General features: G+C 45.7%; 1 protein-coding gene across 3 annotated transcripts in view; it reads right to left on the reverse strand.

Annotated features, from left to right (window-relative positions):
• The window catches only part of DNAI1 (dynein axonemal intermediate chain 1), a 150,862-nt gene that overhangs the window by 33,756 nt on the left and 96,580 nt on the right, over nt 1–20,526 (reverse strand). For 2 of the 3 annotated variants that reach the window (XM_026865439.1, XM_026865438.1), the window contains 2 exons: nt 15,370–15,518; nt 14,411–14,510 (listed from right to left, as the gene is read on the reverse strand). In XM_026865439.1, coding sequence (XP_026721240.1) covers nt 14,411–14,510; nt 15,370–15,518 — 249 coding nt within the window. The remainder of the gene's footprint in view (nt 1–14,410; nt 14,511–15,369; nt 15,519–20,526) is intronic. The other variant, XM_026865440.1, reaches the window with a different exon arrangement.

The raw sequence follows: 20,526 nt of genomic DNA on the forward strand, positions 1-20,526 counted from the left end.
TGTGTATAAGAGACAGCCCCAGATGGCCAGTGTAACATACCATATCACCTAACGTCATGCGCAGAGTATAGAGAAGCGTTGGTTGGGAAGCTCCACTCGGGTGTTTGGGATGGTGGTTTCAATTTCAGGATTCTCTCCTCTCTGGGATCACAAGCTGGGAATGGGCTGGGCATTGGTCAGGGGGTGGTGAGCAATCACATTGTGCATTAACCGTTTGTATTTTGTATTATTACTATTGTTATAATAATTTTAATTTTTATTTTATTTTAATCATTAAATTGTTTTCATCTCAACCTCTGAGTCTCCTTACCCGTTCCCTGGGGGTGGGGGAGGGTGAGCGAGTGGCTGTGTGGTGTTTGGCTGCCGGCTGGGTTTAAACCACAGCACTAGTCAGCAGAAGTATAGGTGGAAAAAAAGATTTCATTCTTATCTGCTCAAAATATCAGATGCCAGAATTAAATTCTGAATCCAAACCTGACACTTGAGGTCCCACAGTCCAGCCAAGGTAATCCCAATTTCCTGCCTCTAGACATAAATAAAGGTGGCTGTCCGGGCTTGTACTTTATGCCTGCTGTCTTACTATCTCTGAAAAGGAACAAGCTCTCTTTCAAGCATTATCAGCTTCCCATGACCCATACTCACCGAAGATTTAATTTCTTGCCTCACAGAATACATTTTTATTAATTTAAGGGCATGATTCATCCACCTCCCCACTCCCCCCAGTGGTGCAAGATCAATGCTTAGTAACCCGAGATCCTGGGAAATGCCCACTGCTTGAGTAGCATCTGTTAATCTAGAAAAAAAAGCAACATGGAATTTGTGGGCAAGTTTCTTGTTGGCAGCCAGATCTGCACTGCTGTTCCATCATGTATGTATCACACTTGCACACACTACCCAGCACTGCAGGGAAGAAAGATGGGATGTCTGAAGGCTCAGTGCGGAGCAATGCAAATTACTCTGGGTGAGGCTGTTTTTCAAAAATGTCAACGACAGCCCAGACAAGCACAATGCCTGGGACAAGAATGTGAAATCATCAGCAATGTGGAGAAGGTCAAAAGCAAACAAGTTTATGAATGTTCCTACTATAAAGCTCCTCTTTTATGAGCTTCTAAACAAATGGGCTTGCTTCCCTTTGCCAAGGGAATCATGGAAAAGAACAAACTATTTCAGTTCTTCAGCTGGAAACATCAGCCTCATATCAGCTGTCAGATGCTCCAGATGGAGGGGTGGGCCACAGGCGTTAGGAAGGACTTCAGAGGCTTTGATTTAGAGGTTTACAGGCACTCTCAGGAGAGAGGGAAATGGGGTCAGACCAACGCTGTTATTGGTGCTTTGGAAGTAACCTGAAAGGAGCACAGGGCTTCCCACAACACCTGAGGCAGCTTAAAAGTGCTGTAAAGCAGCAGAGCTGCATGTGACCAGCAGCATCTGCTGATCTGCCTGGGGCTTGGGGCAGGGTTTTCTGCTCAAAGAATAGGAAACTGAAAATCTCTCTTTTGAGGTTCCTAGTCCTATGAGCTACCCTGCTGGCTCAGGTCCTGGCATTAAGGATTATGGAGTAGGATCCAGTTGGATTTCCCACTCCAGAGACTCACCAACAGCAGACAGCTGCTCTCCATCCCACTGCCTCGGTGGCCCCTTTCCCTCCAGAATATAGATCACTGCTTGCACACAAAGGCAGCCTCTCAGGTCTTGCAAGATGAGGCCTCCCCAAGTATATGACCCAGAGAAGTGCAACCACAACCCACACAAATGCCAACCATCCCCACATGTGATTTGAGTAACAGATTCATGGGGAGTCAGGATGACCAGAGGGTCACATGGATGACCACATGCAAACCCCCTCCGTGGAGAGCAGGTGCCTCCATAGGGCACCTTTCTTCTCAGGGCAGGCACTCACTCATCCAGCAGGCACCCGGATGAGAGCTGCTACCCAGATACTGTCAGGCAGCTGGTGCAAATTGGCATTTTAATAACTTTCCACTTGTGGCAGACAAGCATATTTGCTGACACGCAATACGCCGTGTTGTCCTGGGCTCCTACAGCTCACAGGGCAGGCCTGCTTCCACCCATCTGGACCCCACTGCCTCACTCAGTACCATAGCATCACCCAGACTTTTACCTCCAGCAACACAGCAATGCAGTGATGCTTGTCAGAATGTGACACTTCACAGTTCAATGAATCCATGGGAAACGCAGTAACTTGCCCAGGGTCCCTAAAGCAGAAAGTCTAACTTTGATGGGAAGACAGCATACAGCAACACAGCAGTGTGGTGCCCTGTGCTGGGACACCAGCTTGAGTTTTAATGGTGCTGAGAGCTGTGTAGGAATGAAAAGCACGTCAAAGCAGCATCCTTGTCAGAGCTTACAAACCAGCAACAGTCTCCCTATGAATAGCCCCCTCTTCCCTGCCAGCTCTGCATGCCATTTCTCATGTTGCCTAGACTGGTTCCAGTACTTCCCTCCCTGGAGGTGCTGAGAGCCAGGGCCACCATACTCAACCAGGAGCACTTTAGAAACCACAGAGTGAAGGTTTCAAACCTCTGATTTTCAGGCTCAAAAAGTGTTTCCACTGTGGCGCATGTCCCCAGAGAGGGAGCTGGAGCCTCCTGACAATATACTTGCTTTTATCACATACCTTCTGCAGATTCTTAGAAGGAAATCAGGGACTTCAGGGTCTGCAGCCCTGCTGCTTGCAGACCACAGCAGACACCTCCATTCTTTCTGTTAATAAGCATTCAGATAATGAGAAAAGGCATTTCAGTTCTTTTGTTACAGAGTCCAAAGGAACAGTATGTGGCCATTTCTTCAGAGGGACATAAATCAAGACTCCAAGAACAAAAAACCCGAGGAGAGGCTCAGAGAATGAGATAAAAGAAATCTGAAAACGTCTGAAATCGGAAAGTGCAAGAACTCACCTTTGCTTCCTGCAGCTAAGCTGCAGATCCCCAGGGAGAATAAAGCATGGGGCAGTAATCAATTACTCCAACAGCTATTTCATTTATGGTCCCTGTAAAACTGCGTGCCCACCCCAAGAAAGTGCAGAAGGGTATGTACCAACCTCTAAATGATGCCCAGGCTATTGAGCTAAGTAGTTCCTTGAAGCATGGGGATTTATGAGTTGGCATCAACAACTATCTAAAGAAATTTCGACTCACAGTATCAAAGTGTCGGACAGTCTGATGGTAGATAGGTCAGGCAGATACTCAAAGCAACCTTCTCCTTGATGGAAGCAACTCTGATAAGTCAGTAGCCCCTGAAAAGGAGCACTGAATTTAAGCAGATGACCAGTTATCTGAGATGGGATCAGATGAATCCTGCAGTTACTGTCTGATGCTTTTTATTCAATAAGAACATTTTTAAATTACCATCAGGGTAACCACAGAGCCTCCACGCTTGATGTACAGGCAATAATGGATCTAACTCTGCTGTGTTACAGTTGCAGAAAATATTTGACATAAATGAGCTGCTTTGATGCCTGACTCTTAAACATTCAGAGAAGAAATCCAACTCAGTTGCCCCCAGACCAACAGCTCCTCCATCTATGAATCATGCAAATGTATTCCACCTCTCAAAATCCAGCAGCTCTCCACTGAGGCTCTGCACGACTGCTCTGTAAGCATGGCACAGTGCATGTCCAAAGCTATAATGTAGCTCCAATCTTGAAACACATTCAGAGTTTTGAACGTCTCATTTCCCCCCACCCGCTTTGCAAAGTGCACTTACAGTCTGAAAATCAATCCAGGCTCATCTGCTCAGCAGCTCTGAGGTGATTTGGACCCTCTGTCCTTCCATGCCACTGCCACCCCCTGCCCTGCAGCACAGCAGCCTCACAAGCCCAGGGAGAGATATTCCAGGGGATCTGGGGGAGAGCTTCGAACAGCACCACCTGAAAGCAACCAACTTCTCTGTCAGCAGAACAAACTACTTGACTTTTGTGGCCCACGAAGAAGGGAACTGAAGAGCTTCTTTGATCTACCCCGTCTTTATCGCATGCCTTGACCACACACTGGGTCTGTGGTGGCTGCCGCATTTGCTGTCCTTTTCTTCCAGGCTTGCAAGCCTTCATTCCCCAGCAGTGGTCTGGGCAATGCTAGCATGTTCAAAAACAACCTGACGGCAACCAGAACCAAGGCTGAAGGGAAATATATATGTATGTAAGAACAAGGCAGATGTACCTGGTAACTTGGCAACAAAGAATAAAATCAGTGCAAGAGCAAAAGGTGAGGGATAATTTAATATCATGCTGCCCTTTACCAGTTGACATCTTTCACTGCTTCATTTTCACTGTGCTTGTGATGGATTTACCTCATTTTCTTGACTGAATCATGATACCTCCTCCATTTGCAAACTCCACAGATGATTTGTTTCAAACTCTCCTGTAATATATTTAAGAAGTGGGCAGGCCACTCCCAGCCCTGTCTAGCAGCAAGACAGCTGCTGGAGCATCATAAAGGCTCTGGGCAGGCGCAGCTTACATCAAAGCCAAGCTGCCATGCAGTGGAGGCCTTCCTGTGAATGATTTCTATACTCCCACCTCAGCCAGAACAGCCTCCAATAGTTAATTTTCTCTAGGAGGACATTTTCAAGTTACAAATAAGGGTTGTAAGACAGTCCTTGGTCCCTCTGACACCCGGGGCCATCAGTGGCTTGGCAGGGTGAAAGACCTGACTCAGAAAGCATTCACTGCCTCCCTGTTTCTGTAGTGATGACAGAGGAATGCTGGTCCTCAGCTGCCCCTATAGCAGCACCAGACAGACCCTAAAATTCACAGGCTTTCACAGTGCTGTCGTGCTACTAGCAAAAGGATGGGCTGCAGCTCTGTTACAGGTATGTTCAAAGGTAGTTTCAAGCACAGGAGGATGAGCAAGAACCTGTGAAAGCTGCTTTTTGGGATGAGCTGGGTCAGCTTTTCCAGCCAGGAGCTGTCTGCATGTTCTGGGGTACAGGAGTGGGCTAAGCACATCGTTCTGCCCTGCAGCATCCCAGCCTCCTGCTCCAGGGTGCGTGACACAGTGGGGAGGAGAATGTCTGTGTCATCTGGCTTAATTGTAGGAGCTGCTTCACTGTAGGGCTGCATCTCTCAGCTTTTCCTCATTCAGTAAGAACTGGGTCGCTCCCAATTTGACATGGTAGGAAAACAGCATCAGCCTCAGCTGATTTGGCTCAGCTCCCACGAATCAGTAAGAAATCAAAGCCTCAGCATGGAGAAGAGCTGCTATTCATTCAGGCAGGCTGAGGACCATTTGACCTCTTCTGGAAACCCTGTCATATTGTTTTACAAGGAAGTCCTTGTTTATCTGAGCTAACTACCTTGTCAGTTACCACTTCTGCCAGCCTGGCTCTGCTCTGAGGGTCTCAGTGATTAGGATAATGTCTTTCATGTCTCAGTCCTGCACACTTCTGATTGCTGTTATCTGGTGCTAAATAGCTGATATATCGTAGCCCTGTGCCGGTTGCACTACAGTTTGGTCTAATACAATTCTCTTATACTGCCAGTGACTCTCTCTTTTTTTGCCTCTTTAATAGCATGCTTTGGAATGAATCACAAAGCCTCATTCTGCTCTTCACTTTTGTACTAAATTTACTTTCCAAATCACTTCTGAAAGGTGAAAGTCAAACAGAGAAACTAATCTGTGCTGAACTCATGCAATAGCTGGGCTGACGATAGCAGCCAGTACCCCTGCGCTATGTTGCAACCCCTTCTTCCTTAGAGACCAGCATCCAAAGTCCAGCCTGGGCCCTGGTTGTGTTCCTGGGGTAACTTTCCCTTGCATCTCTCTGAGGGTTTGACTCGGCAGCACAGAGTTAGTAATAGTATGGCAGCACAGGCAGTCCCTGGCCCCAGCCTTCCCAACAGTCCTGCTGCTTCCCCAATTAGTGCTCACTTCATATTGCACATTTGGTTTGTGTCTTTATGGAATTTCATCTCACTGACTGGAAATTGCTGCTAAGGTTGTCGAGCTCATTTACAGTTTCAGCTCTACCACTTGTAAGTCCTGTCCGCTTAGTTCCCCCACAATTACTGCTGGGTTTCAGCACCAGCCCCAGTCCTCAAAGCATCCCTAGCTGCACTGCACACTCTGCTGAGGATGACTTCCATTGTGCCACATCCACTTTCTCACCTGATTTGTAGTTTGCTCATGGGATTGTACCAACAGTGTTCCTGAAGTCAACCTATAAGCATGTATAACATCTCCTTCCTCTAATCTACTAGGCCTGTTACTCTCAAGACCTGTATTAGATCAGGCTTACGTCATATGGCCTTATTAAAGCCTTACTAGACTGGCTGTTCCTTGATCTACCAGTGCCAAACAGACCATTCAATAATTTGTCCCAGGATCTCTTTGGATAACATATTTAGGTTGCCTATCTCTCCTGCATTGTCACGCTCCTAAATATTGGGCAGAGTCTTTCCTCCAGTCCTCTGACACTTCCCTACTCTGCCATCCCATCTCAAATACCTGGTTAAGAACAGGGAGACTGTTTCAACAAGTCCCTTATGTGTTCCAGGCAAATCTCCCAAGGTTGTGCTACCTGAAAACATCCCAGCTGTGACAGTCCCCCTGCGCTCTCTCTGCAGTGACCCACAGCCCAGCCCCTGATGTCAGGCTGAAACTATGTCCTCATAGACTAGGTCCAAGCTCCATCTCTTCACGCACTGGCAGGGTCCTGGCTATGCCCAATGGTTGAGAGTCAGCGCTGGAGGCTGGGGCACGGGTGAAGGTAGATAGTTGCACAAGCAAGGGCAGCACCAAGGCTGACAGGAGAAGCAGTCACTGCTCTCTGCCACCTGCAACCTTGTGGTAGGCCAGCAAAGCTGCTCATAAGGCAGGTATCAAACTGTCACAGTTTGGAGACTGGTATTTCACAGAATCACAGAATCATCTAGGTTGGAAAAGACCTTGAAGATCATCCAGTCCAACAGTTAACCTAACACTGACCGTTCCCAACTACACCAGATCCCTCAGCGCTGGGTCAACCCGACTCTTAAACCCCTCCAGGGATGGGGACTCCACCACTGCCCTGGGCAGCCCATTCCAACACCCAACAACCCCTTCTGTAAAGAAATGCTTCCTAATATCCAGCCTAAACCTTCCCTGGTGCAACTTGAGGCCATTACCTCTTGTTCTATCACTTGTTACTCGGTTAAAGAGACTCATCCCCAGCTCTCTGCACCCTCCTGTCAAGGAGCTGTAGAGGGCGATGAGGTCTCCCCTCAGCCTCCTCTTCTCCAGACTAAACACCCCCAGTCCTCCTCCTACGACCTGTGCTCCAGAGCCTGCACCAGCTCCGTTGCCCTTCTCTGGACACGCTCGAGTCATCCAATGTCCTTTTTGTCATGAGGGGCCCAAAACTGAACACAGGAATTGAGATGCAATTTCAAACAAACCAGCATAAATTCCAGTTCATTATAAAATGCCAAGCAGTAAACATCAAGATTCAGGAGCTGCTGTCTCTGTACAGCAGGATGGGGCAGAGAGTTGGAGGCTCTAAGTGGCCTAATGCCAATTGTTCCCACTTGCACATTGAAACCTAAGTGAGGGGCCATTCTTAGCAGTGGCCAATAACAAGGAGCAGAAAGACACCTTAGGAGCAGCTTTTTAAACTCTTACATATACTCCTGATGGTCTCTGTCCCTGGTAGGTTTTTATGCAAAGTCTAGCAGGTGAATCAACAAAATCTCTGGAGATGCTGCCCAAGTAATTTTTTCACTCATATACATGAAAAAGGCAAACTTCGTTCCTGTGTGGTTAAATGAACCAGTTAATCTCAGCAGGTGGGTTTTGTCAAAATGATGTATTTCATAACCTGAAAGAGCAATAGCTCTAGTAATGAAAGCTGGCCTGCAAGCATCTGTTTAAGAAACAATTCCTGTAAAACCACTGACAAAAGGGTTTTAAATTTACCAGTTTGAGTTTGCACTGAAACTAACTACTGTGCTGACAAAGTCACCTTACCTGCAACTCAGTAGCTAAGGGATGTGAGTGACCAGTAGTGTCCTGAGGTGCCTGATGGACATCTTGAGGCTTGGAGTCCACCAGAGCACCCTATGATGGGATTGGAGCTGCAGCAGGATAGACCTTGCATGGCAAACCAAATCTTTCAGGCTGGCTTATTCCCTAAAATATTTTGCTAAGGGAGGGAATTGTAGTGTGCAGAGAGCCTGGTGGCGGCGAAGGGAGGACAGCCCAACTGGCACAAAGTGGAAGGCAGCACTAATTCCAGGGACTCTGCCCATCTACTTCATTGAGCTTTGACATGCCACCAGACCTTTTTTTACAGCAGACATAAATCTGCCCAGCAGTTCATATCAATCTTAAAGATTCGGCAGGGCATAAGAAAGAGGCTTTCAGATTTTGTGGCAGAAGAGAATGAACAGTTTTACCAGGAAACAACCACTTAAGCTGTGAATGCAATTTTAAAGCCATTTTAAGAAAGCTCCTGCCCACTTCAGCATACTCAAAGGTCCTTCTGGATGACAGCAAAGGAACCTGCACTCATTTATTGTTTCCACATCACCCAGACACGGTGCAGAGAGCCAGGGGACACCTCATCCCCTCCCTGCAGAGCTAGCAGCAGCCCCATAAGGCCTAGACAAACCTCATGGTCTACTGTAGAAGGGTACAAGGAAAGAGTTAGATGCAGCAGGGACATCTGTAGCTGTGAGGTGTTCACACTCCTTACTCCCCTGGGCAAAAGCTGATCCTGGGAGTGCTGCTGGCACCCCTGATTCATGCCCTACAAGGAAAGGGAGGATTAGGTCTAAAATACCCAATGAAATATTTGCAAACCTGAAAGGTTTAGCAGGCCTATTATCTGCAAAATCATTCATGCTTTTAAAGACAGAGATTGACTTTTGCTGCCAGTCAGTGTTTAATGGGCAGCAACAGGCCAGTGTTAAACAAATGTTTCTCTCCTAGCTGTGAAAGGATTAAGACAACAGGCATTTATTTGGCATCTTACCGTGTAAGTGAGATACAACAGGAACCTGGTCTTCATGACTTCTCATACAAAGCAGTTGTTCAGTAAAATATGTTTATATAAGCAGGAAAGGGCACACTCACTTCCTGAGCAGCACAATCCATTAGCTAATTTCCTGAAGGTTTGGGTCTTTTCAAGTATTTCACATCCCAAAAAGGTCAACAGCTGCAGTAATGGGGAAAAGCCCTGGAGCATATATTTAAGTGGCTTTCTCCTCAGAGAGCACACTTGGATGGCATTTGTCTTGAGGCTATCAATATTTACTAAAGATGGTTAAAACATCACCTTGCTCTTGATGCATTACTCATGAAGGATACAGACCACAAAAACATGAGAGCAAATGGACTTGTACTTAGTGCATGCTCCTAAGCCTGTTGTTGTAGAACCACTGGGATCCTCCTTCCCACACAAGGATATTTCAAAGCATCACAGGGTTAGAAAGTAATTCAGGCTGGAAGAGGTCCCCAGAAGTCTCTTCTCCAACCTCCTGCTCAAAGCAGGGTCAGCTCCGAGGTCAGACACAGTGGCTCAGGACTCTACACAATCTGGTCTTGAAAAACCGCCATGGACAGAGATGGCACCACCTCTATGGGCAAGCTGACCCGTTACTTAATCATCTTACAGTAAAAGTTTTTCCTTATATCCAGTCCAAGCCTCTCATTTCAACTGATTTCAGCTGTTGTGTCTCATCATCTCTTCATGCACTGCTGTGAAGAGCTTGGCTCTAATTTCTTGATGACCTCCTTGTAGGCTGCTGCCGAGTTCCTTCTCCAGGTTGAACAAGTCCAGCTTGACCATGCCACTACAGCCATACCATGGGGCAGCTGTGGCCCACAGCCTGAGATCCAGCCATCTGGGGACACTTGTGACATGAGTATCTGTCTTTTTTAACAGGGGTAACAATTCATGAACAAATTCAGCACTAGACATTCACATGGTCAGAGTGAGCCAGAAGTAGAGGTTTGCAGCATTGTTCCCGTACAGCGCGACCTGCCAACACCATTTCCTTATTTAAGGAAATTAAGTAGAAGAAACCCAAGATGGAAATTCCAGGTATGATTCCCACTTTAATATGTTTGTTTTGTTTTGGGTTTTTTTTCCTGCTTTAAGTTTGAAATGGGCGTAAAGCAAACTCCTAAAGGCAAATCCTGCTGAATGCCACAGGGACTGAATTCCACCCCTCCCCATTTCTCTGCCCTTAGAATAAACTGAACCAACATCTCCAGTTTTTCTGTACCCTAAGTGTAAGGGTCCAGATATCCAAATACACCTCTTTTTATTTCCAAAGCAGCTCTCTCAGCTAGCTTTTTAATTCATGTCAGGCTTTTACCATTTACAACCTAAACTAAACTAGGTGTTCTCTAACCTCATTTTATTTCAGTGCTAATCACATCAGTATTTGCACCCAGGTGCCTTCAGGAGATGGCCTGGAGGAACCACAAAGCTGTTGCCAGCCAACTGAGCTGCAGGAGTCAAGTTTAGAAATAACAGATCTCTCCACCTGTCTGCTTTAGGAACCACTGTGGAGTCTTCAAGGAATGTAAGTGTCATCTGAAATGCAATCACAGAGCAAAACTGCAGTGGACATAGTACTCTGATTGAAACCAAAGCTGAATGCTCTATAGCAACCACACTGAGCACATCCAGCAAAGACTAGCTTCCATAAAAGCAGCTGGCTGTCCAGTCCTTTTAAAATCAGGCCACTTATTTAGGAATCTAGTTATAGAATTGGGAAGTTTTTTTCCAGGCAGTGTTGGCACGGATGTGCATGTCTCAATGATCATTTTATTTTATTTCAATTTTCACTGCAAATCATTTATGCTCATTCTGATATAAAATGGCCATCAGGCAGAGCAGGAGACTAAGGAAATTACCCAGAACATGATAAAGAGCAATAGTAGCAGTTAGTGTCCACTGCACCAGCAGCAGAACGCACACACTGATGTTATTTATGAATAGGTGGTGCTCCCTGAAGCAGATGCCCAGCTGCCAACACACACATTTTATCATAATGCTCCTGATACTTACAGCTTCTCTTAAATCTCCACCTCCTGGATTCACGTGGATTGAGAGATTTTTTAATTTTAAAATACCTCAGTTTCCAAGTCAGTCTTAGGAGTTAGGGGGCTGATACACACACTGGACATAAAGCATTAGTTCACATAAGGAAATGTGTTTTTCAAAATATTCCAGGTATCCCTTTAAGACTGCAATTAGAGACTGATTTTGAAACGACCTCCAGGCAACCTTCAATTTTTCAAGGTATAATTATGTGTGGTTGAAAAGCTAGAGGATATTTATGAACAGGAGGCCTTTAATGTTTTATTTTCTGGCTGCACATCATGTAGCTTTCTGTATCATCGAATCACAGAATATCCTGTTAATATTCTGTTAATGTAGATTTTTTCCCAGCATTAATGGACACTGCCCTTTGCAAAGCACCAAGTTATTCCTGGGAAGTGCGCTCTGCTACAAAGTCGAATATGTCCAGGAAAAAAAAGGCTGTAAACAACTATTTATTCCACTTCCACTGCAGATCTAGAAGGTTCTATTCTAAAGAGAAACTAAACCATTTCTCAGACACACCCTGCTGCAACCAGCAAGGTCAGTGGCTACCACAAAGGCCCAAGATTTCTATCAGAATTTATCCTGGCCAGCCTATTGCAATGGGAAGGCAACTCTTGCCTGGACATTTCCTGCTAGGCAGTCCAAATCTGGGCTGCTCCTGTCTGATGGCTCTGAGAAGAGCAGAGTTTGAGATTAAAGGCATAAAGCAGAATTAGATGTTACTAGATTAGAATCTAGTTAAAATTATGGAATTAAATCCAAGGTAGCATAGCCAAGGTGAGATGCTGTGGGTGCAGTGCTTTGTCAAGTCAGACAGTCTTCTATTTTATCCACAGCCTCATACAAACTCCAGGCCCATGGATGCTGCAGCTAATGTGACTCTCCAACAACACAACTACAGTCCCCACATCAGCAGCAGGGGAGGGATGGAAAGACCCCATTGCACAAACTGTTGCCAAGTCCATAGGAGCTTCTCTGCAGCAGGTAAAGCACTGACAAAGAACCTGGCCCAAGAGAGCAGCACAAAGCCTCCCTAGAGATGAGGTACCACTGCAGAAACTTGACTATACAAGTAAGAAATACAAGCACATCCAGTGTTTGTCCTCCATATGCTCATGCTGCCCAGGGTGTATCACTGCCTGCAGACATCTCCATCCTCTTCCCCACAGTTAGGCACCAGCACACAGATAGAGCACCCACTGTTCTCTGCCCTAGCTCACCCCAGCACTCAGTCGAAGCTGTGAATGTTAGCAGGACCCTTGCCAGGTTTGAGGGTGCACACTTCACTTATGGAAGTCAAGTCAGGGGATGTGTGACACTGAATACATTCATTTCATTCATGCAGGACCTTAGCATGGTATATGGCAGAATGGAGACAGACAGATCCATAAGACAAATGGCCCAGTCCTGAAAATGCTTGCAAGGGAAAAGCATCAGCACAGCTTTCTGTAGGCTGTGGCATCCGAAGCTTTCCGGAGAGACCAGGTGCCCCAGTGAAGACATTTCTGTTGCTTAGCTTGGGAGAGACAAATTCACAGCCTGAGCCAGTGTATCAGTGAAATGAATTTTTTGCTATAACATAAAGGTTAAACTGCAATAAAGTTGCCAAGGCATCAATTCAATGATAGAGATATACAAAGGCCATCTTTTTGCTAGAGTAATTTGGCCAAACTGCACAGACTTCCCAATTTATACCAGCAAAACACATAGCCCATAGTGACAGAGCAATGCAGTCTTACAGCACAAAACCAATGTTGATGGATAGTAACATGCCCTGGCTACATGCCAGGCCCAAATTAACCATCTGAGCTACTAGGATGGATGGCTATTGGCAAAAATATAACTGCCATGATCTCAATATTAGGACTGGTCTAAGTACTTCATTACCAAATAATTACTTTTAGAGACAGCCCACACAGTGGGAAAACGTTGATTTTGTTTAACTGGAACAAAGTTCTATTGGCTGACCCTGGGCATATTATTATAATTTCTTTTTTAATATCAATATAAGTATATAACCACTTTATTCTACTGCTTCTGTATACCTTAGAGGTTCAGAACCAATGCAGTTATGTCAGCTCATACTAGGGGTGCTCTGATCTGGAGTGTCATGTCTCCATCCACAGGGATGCACTGGTTGATAAGCTGATTTCACATAGGGAATCACATGAAGGTTTGGGTTGGAAGGGACATTAAAGATCATCCAGTTCCAACTCCCTTGCCATGGGCAGGGACACCTTCCACCAGCCCAGGTTGCTCAAAGCCCCATCCAGCCTGGCCTTGAACACTGCCAGGGAGGGGGCAGCCACAGCTTCTCTCTGTGCCAGGGCCTCACCACCCTCACAGTAAAGAATTTCTTCCCAATATCTAATCTAAAACTACCCTCTGCCAGTTTAAACTACCTGTGACAGGGCCTCACCACCCTCACAGTAAAGAATTTCTTCCCAATATCTAATCTTAAACTACCCTCTGCCATTACCCTTCATCCTGTCACTACACTCCCTCATAAAGAACCCCTCACCAGAGGGAGTTAAGTGGTTTTCTCCTGGTATGTGCAAGCTGCACACCTGCACTGATGTAGTCAAGAGAGCATTCAGGAACCTGCATGTATTTGCAACACCTACCTTAATGCAGCAGGAGGAGCATTAAGGAGTGAGCAATTCACGCCCAGGGATATGCATGCCAAGGACAGGAAAGCATAGGAAAAAGCAGACTATTCCCTGAACCCTGCTTTCCTCTCTGTCCTCCGAGTACCTTCATCCTTGGAGTAGGAGGAGCAAACTAGAGCTGCACAGAGGTTTGATTTACTTGTGCTAGAGCTTGGAGTGGCTTGGCCCCCAAGAAGGATCTGTCCTTAGAAGAAAGGGTCCACATGCATATCTGATGGGTTTGCCAAAGCTGAGTGAGAGGTACAGCTGATCCTTAGCATCCTAAAAGTCCTCTGATCTGTGATTTAACATCAGCTGTTTGCCTGATTGGGCTGCAGCTGAGAGATTTCTGGCCCTGTTGCTTGTAGGGGTGTGTTATACATAGGGGGAGAAGGAGTAAGAAATGCTGCTGCCCAGGTTTCCTCATCTCTGATGCTTTATGACTTCCAAGTCCTCTACAGTCAGACTGAGCGAAAAGGAATTAATTTTAGGGCCTTGAATTACTCAATGACCTTGTCATCCTGAGGCAAGCAGCTCAGGCAAGCTGAAGTCAACTTAGCCTGTCAAAGTGGAGTATTCCTGCTGGTGGGGGATCTGCAGTTCCCTGACATGCTTGGCCATGATTGGGCTGACCTATCCCTATCTCAACCCTTATCTTACTTGATTTTCTCTCAGCTCAAATCAGAGCAGTGTTGCTCCCAGTCTCTCACCTTGCCATCAGTGGTGACTGCAGCAAAGACCGTGGAGGAGTAAGGGGACCATGCAACATCCCCTACAGCAGAATTCAGGTCATAAACAAACATCGGAGTCCTGTAAAAAAGGGAACCAGGGAGAAGAACTCATTTAAACACATGCAGATCTGGAAGTGAAATGTTGAGCTATAAACACTTTGATGCTGCAGCCTGTGGGCCAGCTGCAGAAGTGGGAGATAAGGTATTTCTTTATGTCAGATACCAGCCAGGGTCTGAGCCAAAGGCAAAGCAAAGTTGAGCATCAACCCAAATGGGTTGGGATTGGTCCTGCTGCAATGAGAAGAAAGGTAGCATGCTTCTTTCTTTCTGAAAGCATTTTGAAAGCTTCGTCTCAACACACCAGAGTCTCTCTGGTTAATAATCATAGGGGAAAAAGTGATTTTCCCTCTCTGGACTTCTGACAACATTGAATATTAGAGCAGTATTGGCAACAGGAAATATTTGACTATGATTTACAACAAAATCAATTTCCTTATTAAAACCAGACATTCCTCAACAACTAACCCTTGAACTTCATTATGTATTTTTAAGTGTTCCAAATTTTTTTTTGCCTCTCTGTTTCTTAGGAGGTGTCTGACCCCTGAGGCCATAAGCCAGTCCCTGATAATTCTCTATAGCTTTGCTCCAGAAGAGTAACCCTGCCACAGTAAGTCCTGCCTGAAGCAAGCCAGGTCCAAAGCAAAGCGGTCAGGCTCTATGCTGAGCTGCACTGCTTGGCAAGTTCCAGCTATATCTTATACGTCATACCTGGGGAGTACAAATCTGAGCGATCTACCCCCAAAACAGAGATAAGAGAGCAATTAGCAATATCAACACCTAAGAGCAAAACTGAGACTGAGGTATGAGCAGAGTCGACACGTGCAGCTGACATGTCATTCTGGACCTCCCCACCCACGCCACAACCCAGCAAGACCTACTTGATGGTATGATCCCAAATCTTGACTGTCCAGTCAGAGCTGCAGGAAATGAAGACTTTCAAGTGATAGGGATTCCAGCTGACTGAGTCCACGGCCATGTGATGGGCTTCAAACACATCCAGAAACTGGCTTGAATAGCATTTTGAACACTGCAATGGAAAGAGCTAGTCAGTAATCAGAGCTAGACCTTCTTCTGGAGTTCACATTCCTGCTGAAAGATGCCTCTGAATACTTGTACGGCCTCCTAGGCTCTTCTGGGCTGGCTGGGAAGAGGTGGCTGGTACCCAGAGGTACTACAGAAATGAAAATAATTTAACACATTCTGTTTCACCCCGCAGCAGTGTTGCAGGCAACACTGAGCTCTCCTCTGCAATACACAGAGGCAGGAATTGAAGTTGTCTGATCGGATTTACAGCCAGGGGTAGCCCCAGAGCCCATTCTCCACTGCAGGAGATCCATCGCCTTCCTGCCAACCTCGGGGCTCCTGCCGGACCTCTGTAAAAGGCTCTCAGGAAAGGCAGGGGAAAGACGGCTCTTGTGCTGCCCAGGAGCACACAGTACTGTGTGCATTTGAAGTGTTGCAAATAAAACCAGTGGTAATGGTGCTCTCAGCAGAAGAATGACCTATCAGGCCCTTTGGTTCTATGGAACATGCCAAAAGTCCTTTCCCTGCTACCACCCTGCAGCAGCCTGCTCTAAGTGCCTGACCTACAGGACTCTGCAGCTCCTTCTCTTGTGGCATTTGTGACTTCCCAGAGGGGTGTGAGAACCACACGGGGTTGGGCAGCAACCAGACATGTCCCCGAGGGGCAGGTGGGCTACCCTGTACCCCAGCCAACAGGAGCCTGTAAACCAGGCAAATGCTGCACATACATAGGAAGGTCAGGTGAGCAGCATCACAGCTGTGGGTGCTACTGAATGGCAAAACGTAGGACATGTGCAAGAGCTGGAAAACATTTGGGAGCCTTAGAAAAATCACTTTGTGTGTGAGCTCATTGAAGGGGGAAGGAATTACAATCTGATTATCTGCACGAGCAGAATACAGAACTCGATCCAGACCCTGTCAGTTCTTTGTACACAGCACAGAAAAATGAGGTTATTCTCCCCAAACCTCCTCCCTTCTGGGAGGACTGGAGGCTTCCTTCATTAGCAACAAGGACCTCATCTCACAAGTAAAGTCCTCTTGATTGTGTTCTCACACACAGCTGTATCCACCCAGCAGACCGGGGTTGGTTTTTAGGATTTTCTGTAGATCTGCCTCAGTACTGTCACTACAAGGAATTTTCAGCACCTTTCATTACTCCCTAATGAATGCAGCAACACATCATCTGTCCAAGCAGCTGGATTGCTGAAGTGTTACATGACTTTAATCCTTGCAAACCAAAGCTCTAACTAATCATAAGGCTTAACTGTTTATTACATATGACAGTCACTGTCTGGATACTCAGACCTGTTTTCTTCTGATACCCTCGTGCACTGGTGCAGGTACTGGACTGAAGGTTCTAAACTATTCATACAGCAGAAGCTCCTGCATTCCTGGGAGGCTTGCTGTTGTAGGAAACAGAAACAAGAAAGTGGTTCATGTCCCACTGAGATTTACTGACACTGTCTATAGCTTGTTAATACTTTGGTGCATACTCTGTCTCTGAGTTGCTGTCCCTGTGTGTAATTATGGGACTGAAATCACTTTTCAAGGCATGTTTCATACTTTACTTCATAATTCTTAATGTTCAGCCACCAGGAAAATTGGTACTTGGCTTGTTTTGAAAGTCACTTTGCTGGAAACAGACAGAACGGGTCATGAGTAATTAACACAAGAGAGAAGGTGCTTTATCCATCTGTTCTTACAAGTATGGGGATTGAAGGTCCCTAATAACTGAGGACTTTGAAGAGTGAGATCCTAACCAGGTTTGTCTGCATCCAACAGAACTATAATGCTCAGCACTCTGGTTTTAAAGTCTTGTTGGGGCTGAGCCCCTGATCAGTGCAGCTCTCCGGGCCCTGGTATAGGAGGTCCATCATGCTCTGGGATGTGCTGATCCGCCACAATGGCTTTGCAGTCTGCAATTCTGGCCCAGAACTGAGGCCCAGGTCCCAGGAAACGGATCTCCAGTTTTCCTATGAAACCAGCTGCAAAAAGGGTTCTGTAGGGCAGATACCTGGCTGTGTCCCTTGTGAGAAATGAACCCTGTGAGCCAGCATTAGCTTAACACCATACGCTGTGCTCTGGCAGTGCCTGCTGGTCCCACACCATGTTCACCCCTACCTTTGGTATCACCTCTGATGTGTGAGACAGAGCAATGTTCTTTGAAGATGCATTCTGTAGAAACAATACAAACTTGAGAAAAAGCTCAGAAAAAAGTATGACTTTAATGAATAAAAGAGTTTCTGAGCTAACTAGAATTGCTGGCAAAGTCTTCCTCTACTATTCACTTTAAAAACCCTACAGTTATCAGACACATGTCAGGATGAAAACAAAACCACTGGAAAATGTGATGCGTAACTCCTGACAAGACAGCTTTGAAGAGGATGAGTAGATTCAGGGACCAGGCATTTATGCAGCCTGTCTGATCTTCTAGAGCACTGCTCCAATTTGCTGAGAATGTTTTTCTCCTATTTTAATGGTGGTAGATGTGTGTGACTATTAAATGGTATTTTTATGATGAGACAGGAAAAGTAAGAATGTGTCTATGGCAATACAGGAAACCAATTCAAAGATGACTGTTGACAGGGCTGCAAAACATAGGGGAGGAATACTGGGAGGAACACAGGACTCCAAGGACACAAATCTTATGAATAATCTTCATTAACAGCAGTGCAGTTTATACTAGATGTTAGCCTGACACAAAACTCCTCCACATCCATGAATCATAGAATCATAGAATACCAGGTTGGAAGGGACCTCAAGGATCATTTGGTCCAACCTTTCTGGCAAAAGCACAGTGGCCTATCACTCAGTCCAGCAGAATCTTAAAAGTGTCCAAATATGAGGAATCCACCACTTCCCTGGGGAGATTATTCCAGTCACTGACCATTCTTATTGTGAAATATTTTCCTCTTGTAATCTCCCCAGGAGTAACTTGTACCCCTTATCCCTCATCTTTTCCATGTAACTCCTGGTAAAAAGGAAGTCTCCATCTTCTTTGTAGCCACCATTTAACTACTGGAACATGGCTATAAGGTCTCCCCTAAGCCTTCTCAAGGCTGAACAAATCCAACTCTCTCAGCCTTTCCTCATCTGGCAGGCTTCCCAGTCCCTTGATCAACTTTGTGGCCCTTCTCTGCACCCTCTCCAGCCTGTCCAAATCTTTTTTGTATAGTGGGGACCAAAACTGAACACAGTATTCCAGGTGTGGCCTGGCAAGCACTGAGTGCAGTAGGATAATGACTTTATCTCTGCTGGTGATGCCCTTGCTGACGCAGCCCAGCATCCTGTTGACTTTCTTTGCCACTGCAGCACACTGCTCACTGATGTTGAGCTTGTCCACCAGGTCCCTTTCCAAGAGCTGCTCTCCAGCCAGACAGATCCCAGCCTGTGCTGCACTCCTGGATTATGTTTTCCCAGGTGTTCCCTTACACATGTCCTTGCTGAACTTCATAAGGTTCTTGTCAGCCCACTCTTCCAGCCTATCCAGGTCTTCCTGCAGGGCGGCTCTCCCTTCCAAAGTGTCCATTTTCCCATTCATTGGTAACATCAGCAAAATTCATCAGGGCACACTTGATCCCATTTCATTTATGAAGATATCAGGGAAGATATTTCACTTATGAAGATATTAAAGAAGATGTTTCACTTATGAAGATCCCAGATCCCTTATGAAGATATGAAACAGCACTGGGCCCAATATCAACCTCTGGGGGACCCACTTGTGACAGGGTGCCAGTGTGAAAAGGAGCTGTTCACCACCACCCTCTGGTGGGGCCTGTCAGCCAGTTCCCCACCCACCACTTGTCTAGACCGTAACACATCAGCGTCTCTAGGAGGAGGCTGTGGGGAGCCATATCAAAAGCCTTGGAGAAATCCAGGTAGACAATGTCCACTGCTCACCCCACATCAACAGAGCAGGTTACTTTGTTGTAGAAGGCGATCAGGTTTGTCAAGCACAATTTGCCCTTGGTGAATGGATGGTTATTACTGTCCTTATAATGTAGAGGGATTCTTTAGTTCACTAAGAGAAACACTGAGACTCTAGGCAATGTAGAAATAAAAAAAAATATTATTTTCCAAAGGAGGTTTGTATCGGGCAACAGAAAGAGTACTGCCCAGCAACATCACTCCCAGGCAGATCAGGACACCCAGTTGCTCTTGAGAAACCACTGACACAGACGTGTCCCGTGTTGTGGTGGACAGCTCTTACCAGCAACACCAGAGGGACTCCTTGGTTTTTGCTCAGTGCTTTTTTGTAGAGATCTGTAACAGAAATGCTAAGATTTACAGAAAGGCTTATGAATGAAAACAGAGGCATGTGAATGCACTGGGAGAAACAATAGGAAATGGTAAAAGTAGGAAAAATGGTAAAAATAGGAAATGGTAAAAGAAAGAACCTTGATGGCAAATGCAGATAACTGGACAGAACAAAGAGAAGCCCCCAAGATAAGGTGGCAAGAAGGTGAGGAACAGAACTCAAGCCATAAAATATCTAGACAAGGAGAACAATTTTGCCTAAGACAAAGGAAGACTAGACACTGAGGCAAATGATCTCTCCATTACTAAAGGGTCACTGGAAGTCAGAACCTGTCCAGAAATCAGTTTGTCATCATCATTTAAGGAAAACCCAAGAAATGTGGTAAGGACTCAACAACCAGCACCCTTTGTCATCTGTATAACCACAAGAAAATCTGTCCTGAACACACAGATACAAATGTCCTGGTGCTTAGTATGAGAGAGTGAGTGAAATTAGTTTTGTTTAAAAATAGAATCACCTTTTCCTTCTATACAGTCTTGTACTGAGTTTTATTATATTTATTTGTTATACTCTCAAGCAAACCACTTAAGACAGGAAAAACCTCTCTCGTACATTAATATGTTCAAATCTCACCATAATTTTTCTGTGGAGGCCCTGTTTATTAAGAAGTAATTCTGACCAAAGAGTTGAAGCCACAGTAATGTTTCAATATGAATCTCAGAGATCATACGTTTTGATACCAAAGCTACACAAT

The sequence above is a fragment of the Athene cunicularia genome, assembly GCF_003259725.1.
Source record: "Athene cunicularia isolate RWA chromosome Z unlocalized genomic scaffold, athCun1 chrZ_part1, whole genome shotgun sequence".
Taxonomy (NCBI): domain Eukaryota; kingdom Metazoa; phylum Chordata; class Aves; order Strigiformes; family Strigidae; genus Athene; species Athene cunicularia.